Source organism: Chrysochloris asiatica, unplaced genomic scaffold (assembly GCF_000296735.1).
Source record: "Chrysochloris asiatica unplaced genomic scaffold, ChrAsi1.0 scaffold00043, whole genome shotgun sequence".
Lineage (NCBI taxonomy): Eukaryota > Metazoa > Chordata > Mammalia > Afrosoricida > Chrysochloridae > Chrysochloris > Chrysochloris asiatica.
In genome coordinates, this window is record NW_006408561.1 from 14,738,718 (window position 1) to 14,753,574 (window position 14,857).

Here is a 14,857-nt window from a genome sequence, read left to right on the forward strand (position 1 = left end):
AAAAAAAAAAAAAAAAAAAAAAAAAGATTAGCAAGTTTAAGCAGAGAATACCCACCTACACACAAAAAAGTGTTGTAACATTAATATTAAAATTTAAAATGGAGAATAGTACATTGAGTCACAGATATAATATGTGTTTTCTTATTTCCTGATCTCCTTTCTCTCCCCAGTGTGTTCACTGTGGCATTCTTTATCAAGGACTTTTGATATATGAGTGGAAATTTGGTAAAGTGAGAGAGGCTAATTAAGTGCTTCAAAAGTTTGTAAAATGGAATCCCTTTTCCTTAGCAAATAAATGTTATGATTAACAATTAAAATCCATAATTCAGTCAGATAGAAGAAAGCACCTGTGGAAAAAGTACAATTATGCCCATTTAAAATCTTTTAGGCTGTATGTGTCCCTGGTTTACCTCATAATAGAAAAAAATTATGTGAACCACTCTAACATTCTTCTTAACTGTAAAATGGACATAATTATACCGACTCCACAGAATTGTGGACTATTAAATAAATTACTGTATTTTTACACAAACGCACACTCTGCACATTATATGCATGGGCACATTCTTTGAGAAAAAATATAGTAATGTATGCAGTAAAGGTTTTGTGAGCTATAAAGTGCTACAATTATGGAAAGTAATAATTAAAGCATCCCAGGAGATTTTAATGGCAGTACTGATTGTTTTCTTATTGGAAAGCATATTTGGAACTTATTAAAGAAATGGACCCAACTTAAAAAAAAAAAAAATCAAAGGAAGTCAGAACTTGGGAACCTGAACACCATTCTCTCTCTCTCTGCTACTCTTTTTCCAGCCTTGCCCACCTTTCTTCTCTCTCTCTACACCATTCCTACTCCTCTTTCTGTGTTGCCTTCGATCTTTCCTGCTGCACTTAGGTTTGCTACATGTGATAAATGAAACTGCTAACAGCTCCAGCCATGCATGATTCCTGTCATCACCACAGAATCTACTTCTCTTACTGAGCCTCAGTATAGAAATCACAGGGAGAGAGTTGAAGACTACTATGGGACATGTTCTAATTCCTACCTAGAAGATGGGGTGCAGTTGGCCCATCTCAGTTCTTAGTCACCTTTGTGTGTAAAGGATTAAATCAGACTACAAATGAGCAGAAGAAGAGAGATGGTGTGTTGAGAAAAGCACAACCAGTGGTTGAGTACAGAGGCTACTCCGCAGTAGCAACTGGTTCTCTCACAATTGTTAAGTAACCAACTGTAAAAAAACTCTAAGAGAAGATCTATTTCCTCATTTAGGCAGGAATCATAAATTAGAATTAATTATTTAACATATTCTAATTTAAAACCCTTTCTAAATTTTCATTTCTGAAGAAATTGTCTATCCCCTATGCTACAAACAGTTCTTTAATGACTATAGAAATAACAATATTATGTCTATCCTCTTGTTGTTGCTATTAAGGGCTATTGAGTTGGTTCTTACTCATAGTGACCCTGAAAAGGGTTTTCAAGGAGCAGCAGGTGAGTTTGAACCATGACCTTGTGATTGGCAGTACAGTGCTTATCCTACAGTGCCATACCAGGATTGTATAGACAGCTCTTTCTTTGGCCAAGATAACACAAATTTTAATTTCCCCCCAAGAATCTATGTCTAAGACCCCACTCATTGTTTGTGACTCTCCAAGATTTGTTTTCAAGAATTTATTACACTTCTTAATATATGAACGTAAGAGTGTGACACTAGATAATCACTGAAATAGCCTGGAGAGATTTGGGATCAGATTCCAAACTTTAGAATCAGATTCACCTGGGAAGAAATCCTAGCTCTGCCAATTTATTTCTTCTATGATCTTGAAATAATATGTCCTTTCACAGATGAGGAGTGTAAGATATTTATTTTCCAAATATTTATTGAAATTTTACTATATGCCAGTGTTTGGGCAGCAACAATGAACAAAAGAAATAAGGTCCCTACTCTCACAGAACTTATATGTCAAGGACAGTATAGACAAGTTTGTAGGCTATCTCAATATAATGCAACAGGTATCTGATTGGAAATCCTGGGTGCTATATATATAGAAAGGGTATGCAAGCCAGACTTGAGGGCCAGTAAGTAAGAAGTAGACCCATCCCTGAGGAAGTGGCATACAAAGTGCAATCCCAAGTAATCAGTCAGGGAAAACAAAGAAGAGCAAATATGGATTTCATGGGGTAAATACATGGCATAGTCAAGTATGCCAAAACACAAGAGAGCAAGGCAATTTCAAAGACATCAGTGTTATTCAAGTATTGTTATGAGCCATCAAGTTGTTTCCATGTCATAGTGACCCTAGATGGGGTTTTCGAGGCTGTGTATTTCTGGGGGAGCAGAAAACCTCATCATGTAGCAGGTGGTGGGCTTGAATCTCAGCTCTTGTGGTTGTAAGTCCAGTGCTTATCTTACAGAGCCACCATTTTCCCTAAAGAGGTAAGGTGGTTTATTGACTCTGCTGTCAACTTCCCTCTCTTGTGGACAGGGGTCAGAGTCAGTTACCAAGAAATTAGAAGAGAAATGTGCTTTACAAAGATGAATCACTACACTTCAGATTCAGTATTAAAGTGTAAATTTTAAGGCTGATGAGTTTAGATCATGAAGAATTGTGTAGGTCATATTGAGTTTCAAAGGTTTCTTAACTGCAGAGGGATTTGTTAAAAACTTTGTAATACAGCAGTGTTATCTTTAGGAAGATCACACTGGCACAGACTTTTGAGCCGGTAGCAGAGAATAAGAGAGGAGATGAGTTAGGGACTGCTTCACTAGTCAAGTAAGGGAGACAGGGCCTGACCCACCACAGTGAGAACAAAGAGCAATGGGCAGACATTTTGGTAACAGCTATAGGAAGAGACTTCTGGTGTGGCGCTGTGGATTAATGTGCTGGTTTGAACTGCAAGGTTGGCAGTTAAGCTCACCAGTCACTCCTCAGTAACCCTATACAGGGTCACTATAGGTGGGAACTGACTCAACAACATTTAACAACAAGATAGGAAGAGAAGATGGAATCAAGAATAAATTAGATTCTATTTGGGGAAACTTAGTGAATTGAGGGAAAACATACAGAAGGAGTGGCTGGTTTTAGGAGGAAAAGGCAGCAAATTTAGTTCTGAAAAATAGTTAATGTGAGGTAGGATGGAACAGAGAGAAAGCTGGGTTGAAACTGATTAGGAAACATTTGTACAAGACATTGGTAGGACGTGGGTTAAACAGAGAAAAGGCCATCAGGAGGAAAAACTGAAGGACACTAATATTTAAGGGACAAAAAAGATAAGACTAGCCAGGACTTTTGTTGTTAAGTGCCATCGAGTCACTTTAGACCTATAGTGACCCTGTATAGGGTTTCCAAAGAGTGACTGGTGAGCTTGAACCATCGACCTTGCAGTTCAAACCAACTTTGCTGTCCAGCGCATTAAACTGTAGTACCACACCAGGATGGTAGGAAGAAAACTAAGACAGAAAGCTGGGAGAAGTGAAATTCAAGAATACAAATTTACCAATTGACTTCATTCATTGTTTAATGGTTGTGGAACATAGTATGGGTATAACATAATGTAATGAATGGATTAAAAAAAGAACCCAAATCAGAAAGAAGTTAAACAATGTCAAATGCTTCACAAAGATAAAGTTCTTTTGTGTGATAAGGACAGTTTGTCAACCTTACAAGAGTAATGTGGGGAGTAAAGTAGATCCCACATGACACTCCCCATACAAGACAAGTAGTCAGCAGATGTTGGTAATTGTCCCACGTAATAGTTTCTGTGCCTTACATGTGGCTCAGATGATACTCTTACTCCTAATCAATCACTCCTGCAAATACCCAGTCATCACATTTCTACTAATGTTAACATTTTTGGTGCTCCATTTCCCTTATCCCAAATAAATGGGTCTTGATTTCCCCTTCTGATTATGCCACTAGTCCCAACACTTATGGACTCATTGGCAGGATAAGTATAAGAGACATCTTAGTTCTGTTCAGCTCATTAATGTAATGCTGCGCTCTGGCTGCTTAGTTCTCTCTCATCAGTGAGAATGGCTCGATTCTGTGAGTAGACTGCTGGGACTGCTCTTTTCCTGGGTGATTTACTAATGTTTGTGTGTGTATGCACCAGGCCCTCTGCTGGCACAAGTGGTCTGTGCTTAATTGCTAACCTAAAAGTTGATCATCTAAATCCACCTAGCAGTGCTGTGGAGTCTTGGTGTGGGACTGTAGGATAAGCACTTGACCATAAAGTTGGTTTGAACCACAAGGTCAGTGGTTTAAACTTACCAGCTGCTCTTTGGAAACCCTGTGCTGGGTCACTGTAAGTCAGAACTGATTCGACAGCATGTAACAACAATAAGAAGTGGTACTGCAGAAGCAAAGGCCTAGAAATTTGCTTCTTTAAGATTTTTATCAGGAAAATCCTATGGAGCAGATCTACTCTACTGATATGGTGCTTGGAGTTGGAAAGGACTCCCTGACAACTAACAAGGTATGCACACATGACACGCTTGCATTTTCTGCACCTCTTTTATCTTCCCCAAGAAGTAGCTCAAATAGAAATGTCTAGCTTTCTTTAGGAGCAGGGTGGTCGTAGTGGAAAACATGCGCCAATCCAATAGAGGAGATAAGGAAAGTAGGACCAGATTGGAAAATATATTTTATAATCCATTAATATGTACCGATATCTTTTAAAATTATTCTTTTATTAAAAAACAAAACACAAAAGAATGTTTTCTGATCAAAAACTAACAAGAAGTCACATACTTTAAAAAGATTTACCACCTGCTATTTAGGGCTTTATTGACTATTGCCAAGTTTCAATGTATTTCAAATAATTAAATACTGCAACAGGGACATTAAAAATACATACTACTTTACCAAAATAATTGTATTCTGAATATTATGTACAATATTATACATTTTACATTACATAAAGGGGTTTTATACATATATGTAAGCCTTGATTTATGATTATGGAAAAGTCCAAAATACATTTGAATAAGACATTCCTATGCATACATACACAAATCAGTCAACTGGGATAATCAAAACCATATATGAATGTGGTTATTAAAATATAAAATTGTATTCATACAATAATGGGAGAAACTGAACTCTGACTGTATTAATTTGAGTGTGTTAATGTCAAATCACATACATATGAATTATATTATCTAGCTCTGATGTAGTTAAAAAGCTTTATGCTTACAACTAAAATATATTTATATTCAAGGGCAACTTTTGGTTTCTAATTTTTTTATTGTTGGGATTTATGATAATTCATAATCATTAAAATGCCTTATACATAGACAAAAAGCAAACCCAATCCCAGCAAGTAGAAAAGTCATGATCTGTATCATATTGTCATGTGGAACCTCTATGTTTGTTTGATTTTTTAAAAGAAGTTTTATTAAATTATAATTTGGTATGCCTTCATATTCATACTTGTCATTAAGCTGATTCTGTGTTGAGGTGCAGAGCTTAAAAAAGGAAGTAGAGAACTATAAATGGACACAAGATCACTGGGTAACTTTAGAAAAAAATACTGAGAATGGTTTCTCACATAGAAAATACACACTAAGTTAGTTTTCAAACAACCTGTCAGTCCTATGAAACTATTAATACTCTAATGTGTTACACCTTGTTTGGACACAGTTTCAGATTAACTCCAGGAAATCGTCACATGAGTTTTAGTACTATTTAACTTTCAAATTCAGTTCCTCTCAAGCACAACAGCTATGATTTTAAGTAATGCCAAACATTCTTATAACTGATCTGAAAAAATCTTTACTACGAAAAAAAAAAACAAAAAACAAAAAAAAAACTTTTCCAATTGTATGCCACTCTTTACATAGATATCATCCCAGAGACACACATACACCACCACCCACCCTCTGTTGTAGTCAGTAACGGCTCATGGTGACCCTGTAGGACAGACCAGAACTGCTCCCTAGGGTTTTGAAGACTGCAAATCTTTATAGGACAACGCCTCATCTTTTCCCCACAGAGTGACTGTTGGGTTTGAACCACTGACTTCATTACAGCCCAACACTAACCTACCACACCAGCAGTGCTCCTAAGAGCCACACAGACAGATGAATATTATAGCAGAACCTGGGAAGGGCACTAAATAGCAAATGGAGTTTTCTCCTTAAAGTTTGTACAGCATCTTGTGGTTTCACTGTTTTTATATCCTATACTTTATCAAAGTCAAAGAGAACATCTGGAAAACTATAAAGATAGAAAAGTAACAAGTTGAAACATATACAAAATTGATGTTCTTTTCAACATTTCATAATCTATGAAAAATGAGATTTGCTGCCTAAGGTTTGCTTTATCGTTTTTCTTCTGTTTCATGTTTAGCTTCAATATAAAAGAAGTTCTAACCTAGGTTATCAAAATATAGTCATATAAATGTATGAGTATTTCTAATATAAAAGTTAAAAAAAAGTCTAAATTCTTAATTTCTGCAATTAAATATCCTAGAGTTCAGTAGGCAGATTTATTTTTGAGCAGCTTGAGAAGAATCCCTTGGCTGAGTGTTGTCAGTGAGACTGCACACAGCTACATTTCAGCTCTTCGATGTGATTTTTCAGCAACAGCAGCCCCATCTTCTTCCTCCTCTTCCTCTTCCTCATAGTGTTCCTCTTGGCCTTTGCGGTGGTTGTCCTCTCGGACTTGTTCTTCTCCATCGTTGTTTTTATCATCAGCCTTAAAGTTAAAAAAAAAGCAAAGCTTGGTAAGACATAGGTAGGGAATAGAGTTAGAGGTATAAAATATTCCTCCAGCCCTTCTCACATTATTACAACTTTTTCAAATTCTAAGTTGGCCTATTCAACTCAGTGGCAATTCTGAGGTAACACAACCAACTGGTACTGAAGGAACAAAGGTGACACAAAGGTTAAGTGCTTAGCTGCTAATGGAAGGATCACCGGTGTGAACCCACCCAGTAGACTGACTCCTGATGTGGCACGGCAGGATCAGCACTGTTCTGTTAACCAAAAGGTCAAGGGTTCAAACACACCAGTCACTTCTTGGAAACCCAGGGCTGCTATGAGTTGGAACAGACTTGACAACACTTAACAACAATAGTGATTCTTCAGAAGAAAAGACTTGGTGATGTACTTCTGTAAAGATTCATTTTGAAAACCCTATGAGGCAGTTCTACTCTGTCATATAGGGTCACTATGAGTCAAAAATGGACTTGATGGCACTTAACAACCACCTCCAGCTCAGGACAATTAGGCTTCGAACCAGTTCATTCTGCTTCCACCTCTTGCTGAGAATACACTCCAGGCATACCAAATCAGAATTCAGAAGAATCACCTGGTGGTGATCCTCTGGCGATCTTGTTAGAATGTAGATTCTGACTCAAAATATCTGGGGAGGAAAATGCCAATCCTCAACAGGGAGTCAAATTGGAATGAACCAGTCTGATGCCTTGTTAGCAGGTAAGTATTCGTTCAGCAATTTAAACAAATACGTGCGTAAGCGTGCACACACACACACACAGAGGCTTCACAAAGTTTGTGGGAAAATGTCATTATCTTTAAAAATCCCATATTTCCATGAACTTTTGAAACCTCTCTCTCTCTCTTGATATGGTGTGGCACTGTAGGATAAGCACTGGACTTCAAGGAAAACTTAAACAGGGTCGCTATGGGTCAGAATCAACTTGAGAGCACTAAAACAACAACAAACACACACACATAAAATCATCTAAACCTTTTGGGACACTAAAATATAATACACGCACACACACATGTAACAGAAATGTGTATCCTACACATACATTTCCATCATAGGTCTCTTCAGCATTATGCTCCAATTCCCTTTTTTTCTCTTCAGTCAAATCTTCCTGAATCTACAACAAACCAGAGGTACTGTATAACACTTTCATCATTTAAACAATTGTAACAACAAATTTGGACCTCCAGAAAGTTTACTCAAAAGTAAAAGGCGTGACTTATGGATTAGGTACTAGGCAATACATTTTGTTTTTGTTAAGTGCCATCAAGTCAGTTCTGATTTACAGCAATCCTGGATAGGGTTTCTGAAGAGCAGCTGGTGGGTTTGAACCACCGACCATGTGGTTACCAGTTCAGTGCTTATCCTACAGCGCCACCTTAGGACTCCAAGCAATGTATAATACATGTATTCCCACCAAAGTCAATGTGACTGATTCAGACTTTGTGTCTTAATTCCTAATTTCTATCAATAAAAATTAACACTCCCAAGTATAGCACCTGGGGAAATTTAGTTTATAACGTCAAAAGGCCTCCCCTCCCCCATATCTCCCTGTAAAAGTCGGAAAGCTCAGGTAGTTTTTAAGTCCTATAAAAGCAAGAGGCTTCTATGTTACTCAACTTGAGAGATGCATACCCTAGATGCATACCCTGGCACAATTGCAACTGCTTAATAAATAATAAATTTGGATGTCAACTACCTGGCCAACTGACTGGAAGAGATCTATATTTGTGCCCACTTTACAGAGAGAGGTGACCCAATGGAATGCAGAAATCATCGCACAAGGTTATTGATATCCCATGTGAGTAAAGTCTTACAAAAGGTACTATAGATATAGCTGCAACTGTACATTCACATAGAACTTCCTGAAGTTCAAGCCAGTTTCAGAAGAGAACCTGGAACAAGGAATATCATTGCTGACATTAGATGGATCTTTGCTGAAAGCAGAGAGTATCAGAAAGATGTTTACCTGAGGTTTACTGACTATGCAAATGCTTTCAATTGTGTGGATCACGACAAGTTAAGGACAACATTGCAGAGAATGAGTATTTTGAAATACTTAACTGTGCTCATGAGGAACTTGTATATAGGTCAAGAAGCAGTTGTTCGAACAGAACAAGGGAACACCAAATGATTTAAAATCAGGAAAGATGTGTGCCAGGGTTGTATTCTTTCACCATACTTATTTAATATGTATGCTGATCAAATAATCTGAGAAGCTGGATTATATGACAAAAATCATGGTATCAAGACTGGATGAAGACTCATTGATAACCTCCAATATACAGATGATACAACCTTGCTTGCTGAAAGTAAAGAGGGACTTAAAATACTTTCTGATGAAATCAAAGACCACAGTCTTTGGTATGGGTTGCATCTCAATGTAAAGAAAACTAAAATCCTCACCACTGGACTAATAAGCAACAACCACATAAATGAAAAAAAAAAAAAAACCCTGAAGTTGCAAAAGATTTCATTTTGTTTGTATCAACCATCAACATTCACAGAAGCAGCAGTCAAGAAATCAAATGATGTACTGCATTATGCAAATCTGCTGCACAAGACCTCTTTAAAATGTTGAAGAACAAAGATGTCAGTTGAAGGACTAATGTGTGCCTGACCCAAGCCATTGTATTTTCATATGCATGGTAAATTTGGACAGTGAATACGGAAGATTGTAGAAGAATTGATGCATTTGAATTATGGTGCTGGAGAAGAATATTAAGAGTACCATGGACTGCCAAAAGAGCCAAATCTGTGTTGGAAGAAGTACAGCCAGAATGCTCCCAAGAAACCAGAATGGCCAGACTTCATTTCTCATACTTTGGACATATTATCAAGAGGAACCAGTCTCTGGAGAAGGATGTCATGTTTGGTAGAGTCAGGGAAAGGGGGAAGACCACTAAGGAGATTGATTGGCACATTGATAGCAGCAATGGGCTCAGTCATAGCAATGACTGTGAGGTTGGCCCAGGTCTGAGCAGTGTGTCATTCTGTTGTGCATAAGGTCGCAATAGGTTGGTACTGACTGGATGGCACCTAACAACTTCTTTGTTAACTTGTGAAAGACAATGAGCCAGTATGAGGCTCACTCTCCTTATATGTAAAATTATCCTTATTGTCTATATTTGGGATAACTATAGATAATATCCATCACATGCCTGATATACTGCTTGATACCAAATAAGTCTCTCATTAAGGTAGCCCGAGTGGTTTTTAATCATGGTTTTCACAGCAACAAGCTGTGTGGCATTTAATACTTTAGTTAACCTATCTGAACCTCAGATTTCTTATCTGTAAAATGAAGAGGCTGGATAGAAAGTAAGGAGCTTCAATATTCTATGTGTGTTTGGTGGGAAAGGAGTCATAGCCTTTGTAATATTTTGATGGAAAGATGCAAATGAGCATAGACAAACGGCATTTTAAGGAGTGCTATAAACTGCAAAAGGCGCTCTGGTAGTGTAGTGGTTACGAATCAGCTGCAAACCATAAGGTCAGTAGTTTGAAACTACCAGATGCTCCGTGGGAGAAAGATGAGGCTTTCTGGTCCCGTAAAGATTTACAGCCTCGGAAACCCTGTACAGGGTCGCTATGGGTCGGAACTGACTCGACAGCACTTAACAACAACAACATAGACTACAAAGCAATTTGAACTGCAAGGTTGGTGATTTAAGCTCAGCAGCTGCTCCTCGGAAACCCTATATAGGGTCACTATGGGTCGGAACCAACTCGACGGCACATAACAACAACAACAACATTGGTGCTGTAGGATAGCCACAAAGTCATCATTTCACACCAGGGGAGAAGGGTGAGGCTTTCTGCTTGCATGAAGATTTACAACCTCAGAAACCCTACAGATGAGCCAGAAGCTACTCAATGGCACTTATCAACAACACAGAATTTTACAGAGCAGTTTCAAGAGGTTGAGATTTCCTAGGGTTTATCCAGGACTGCCTGCCTTAGGACAGTGTGTTCTTCAAACATCAGTATCAGCTAAGGCATTTGTAAAAAATTCTGAATCTGAAGTCACACTAAAGGGCTCTGGTGGAGCAGTGGGTTAAGTGGTGGACTGCTAACTGAAAGGTCAGTGGTCATAGCACCAGAAGCTCCACAGGAGAAAGATGAGGCAATCTTCTCATAGTCTCAGAAACCCTATGGAGCAGTCCCAGTTTATCTTAAAGGAATCAACTTCATGGCAGGCAGTGGGTTGGACCCCACTAAACACAAGATCAAATTTCTATGGGTAAGATCTGGAAAAGATATGTATTTTTCACATGCTCTCTAGCCACATAAAAGACAGACAACCACTTTTCCCCTGAATGATAATAGATGCTTGGTTATAAATGTCTCTGGTGGGTGAGATAATCACCCTTTTACAAAATCTTTCTTTTCTAGACTTGGAATCTAACTGTATCATACTTATTGTTGTTGTTGTTGTTGTTAAGTGCCATCAAGTCGGTTCCGACCCATAGCGACCCTGTACAAGGTTTCCGAGGGTGTAAATCTTTACCGGAGTAGAAAGCCTCATCTTTCTCCCGCGGAGAAGCTGGTAGTTTCGAACTGCTGACCTTCAGGTTCGCAGCCCGATTCGTAACCACTACGCTACCAGAGCTCCTTACTTATTGTTGTTAGGTGCCCTCAATTCAGGAACAACTCATAGCAACCGTATGCACAGAAGACAAAACACGCCCAATCCTGAGCCATCCTCACATCATTGCTAAGCTTGAGCCCACTGCTACTGCCACTGTGCAAATCCATCTCATTGGGGGTTTTCCTCTTTTTGCTGACCTTCCACTTTACTAAGCATGATGTCCTTCTCTAAGGACTGGTCCCTCCTGCTTCCAAGTATGAGAGACAAAGTCTGGCCATCCTGGCTTTTAGGGAGCATTCTGGCGATACTTCTCCTAAAACAGATTTGTTTGTTCTTTTGGAGGTCCATAGTACTTTCAGTATTGTGCTCCAACACCATAACTCAAATGTCATCAATTCTTCTATAGTCTACCTATAGTCCAACTTTCACATGCATATGAAGCTACTGAAAATACCATGGTTTGGGTCAGGCACACCTTACTCCTCAAACTGCCCTCTTTGCTCTTGAACACTGTAAAGAGGCCTTGTGCAGCAGATTTGCCTAATGCAATATGTTGCTTGATTTCTTGAGTGCTGCTTTCATGAGTGTTGGTGGTTGATGCAAGCAAAATGAAGTCTTTGACAACTTCAATCTTATTTCCATTCAACTTGATGCTATTTATTGGTCCACTGGTAAGGATTTTTGTATTCTTCATATTGAGGTGCAAGCCATACCAAAGGTTGCGGTCTTTTATCTTCATCAGTAAGTATTTAAAGTCCTCTTCGCTTTCAGCAAGCAAGGTTGTATCACCTGTACATTGTAGGTTGCTAATGAGTCTTCCTCCAATCCTGATGCCACATTTTTCTTCATATAATTCAGCTTCTCGAATTATTTGCTCAGCATAGAGAGTAAATAAGTATGGTGAAAGAATTTAAAACCATTTGGTGTTCCCATATTCTGTTCGAACAACTGCCTCTTGGTCTATGTACATGTTCCTCATTAGAACAATTAAGTGTTCCAGAATACTCATGCTCCACAATGTTATCCATAGCTTGTCATGATCCACACAATTAAAAGTCTTTGTGTAGTCAATAAAGCACAGGTAACCATCTTTCTTATATTATCTGCTTTCAGTCAGAATCCATGTGACGTCAGCAATCATATTTCTTGGTTCACATCCTTGTCTGAATCCTGCTTGAAACTCTGCCAGTTCCCTGTCAATGCACTGTTGCAGCCATTTTTAAACTGTCTTTAGCAAAATCTTACTTGCATGCAACATTAATGATATTGTCTAATGTCAATAAAATATGAATTGGTAACCACTGATTTAAATTACTCTTTAAGCAACCTGTGAATGAAAATGTCAGCAGTTTCTGAACTTATATAAAATACACTTTTTATCTTAGTAATATAAAAAGTAAAATAAAAGTAAGATAAAAGGTAATAGAGACACTTTTTATCTTAGTAATATAGTCTTCATGTTCAGGGTCAAAGGTAATTCAAATTCAACTTAAAGCCATTACTGAAAAGGAACAAAATGATACGGAGTTTTCTAATTGATCTTTAATATTCTTAGCATCACAACCAGAAGCCAAATGTTATCCTTGCATGTTGCAGACATATCAACTAAGTCTTCCACATCTGAACTTTATCCTGCTGAAGCCAACACAACACTTAATCAAATATTTCCCAGCACTGCTCCTCCTTACTCATTTTATACTTTGAAATCTAATATTTTAGGAATTTTAGAAATGGGGCCTACATGATTTGGCTAAGTTTAATCAATGGCCAAATAACCAAATATCCCACAAAGATTAAAAACAAAACAAAAAAACACCAGATAAATGGAGTTTGAAGTTGGCTTTGGCTAACTGTGTTCCTGTATGTATTATTGTCTTTCTTTAACTCATCACAGATGTTATGGAATGAGATGGAAACAAGAAAGCTAATCTGTAAGTAGTCAAATGTGCTAGGAGATCTAGAGGTGGATGCAAAATGACAAATGAAAAGCCTATAGTAAGGAGCTCTGGTAGCGTATTGGTTACGAATCGGGCTGCGAACCTTAAGGTCAGCAGTTCGAAACTACCAGCTGCTCCGCGGGAGAAAGATGAGGCTTTCTACTCCTGTAAGGATTTACACCCTCGAAAACCCTGTACAGGGTCGCTATGGGTCGGAACCGACTCGACGGCACTTAACAACAATAGTAATGTTAGCTACAGTGATGCACATCATGTTAGCTAAGCAGTGTTTAACAGGACAATTTCCACCTGGATTGCATCTTGATGTGGTGGTTCACATGCCAATAGTCCCATGTAGGTATGTGTACATATCTGGCCACTATAGGTAGTCCTGGTGTAGTGCTGTGGGTTAATGCATTGGACTGAAAGGTAGGTTTGAAACACAAGGTTGGTGGTTCAAACTCACCATCCAGTTCTTGGAAACCCTACACAGGGTTGTTGGAGTCAGAACAGACTCGCTGCCATTAATAACAATAGCAACAACATACATAGTCATATAACTGTGTGCTTGTGGTCTCCTGAGCATTCCAATTAATGTTTTCACTTTATTGGGTAAACTGAGACACTTGGCTTTTTCAAGCTGTCTTTTTTGTACCTAAATAATTTTTTTTACTAAAGGTAATAAAGAAATGGCTGCAAGCATACAGTGACAGAGAACATCCAGAGGTTCAAGCTGGATTCAGAAGAGGCCGTGGAACGAGAGATATCATTGCTGATGTTCAATGGTCTTTGGTGAAAGCAGAGACTATCAGAAAGATGTTTACCTGTGCTTTATTGACTCTGCAAAGGCTTTCAGCTGTGTGGATCATGGAAAACTATGGACAACATTGCGAAGTATGAATATTCCTGAACACTTAATTGTGCTCGTGAGGAATCTGTACATGGACCAACAGGCAGCTGTTCAAACAGAACATGGGAACACTGAATGGTTTAAAATTCAGAAAGGTGTGTGACAGGGTTGTATTCTTTCACCATACTTATTCAACCTGTATGCTGAGCAAATAATCCAAGAAGTTGGGTTATATGAAGAAAAACGTGGCATCAGGATTGGAGGAAGACTCATTCATTAACAACGTGCAATATGCAAATGATACAACCTTGCTTGCTGAAAGTGAAGAAGACTTAAAATATTTACTAATGAAGATCAAAGAGCACAGCCTTCAGTATGGACTGCATCTCAATGGAAGAAAACAAAAATCCTCACCACAAAACAAAACATCACAAAAACAACACTCTTATCAATGGAGAAAAGATTGAAGTTGTCAAGGACTTCAGTCTTCTTGGATCAGCTATCAACACTCATGGAAGCAGCAGTCAAGAAATCAAATGACGTACTGCATTAGGCAAATCTGTTGCACAAGACCTTTTTAAAGTGATGAAGAGCAAAGATTTCAGCTTGAGGACTAAAGTGCTCCTGACTCAAGCCATTATATTTTCAATAACCTCATATGCATGTGAAAGCTGTAAAATGAATAAAGAAGAACGTAGAAGAATTGATGCTTTTGATTTATGGTGTTGGAGGAGAATATTGAAA

At 38.3% G+C, this 14,857-nt stretch overlaps 1 protein-coding gene across 1 annotated transcript in view; it reads right to left on the minus strand.

Moving 5' to 3' along the window:
* Nucleotides 1-6,552: 6,552 nt before the first annotated feature.
* Nucleotides 6,553-14,857, minus strand: part of GOLIM4 (golgi integral membrane protein 4) — a 119,544-nt gene continuing 111,239 nt past the window's right edge. Inside the window, exons 15-16 of the mRNA XM_006861807.1 lie at nt 7,781-7,852; nt 6,553-6,699 (exon numbers count right to left, since the gene is read on the minus strand). Of these exons, the coding sequence (XP_006861869.1) occupies nt 6,553-6,699; nt 7,781-7,852 (219 nt within the window). The remainder of the gene's footprint in view (nt 6,700-7,780; nt 7,853-14,857) is intronic.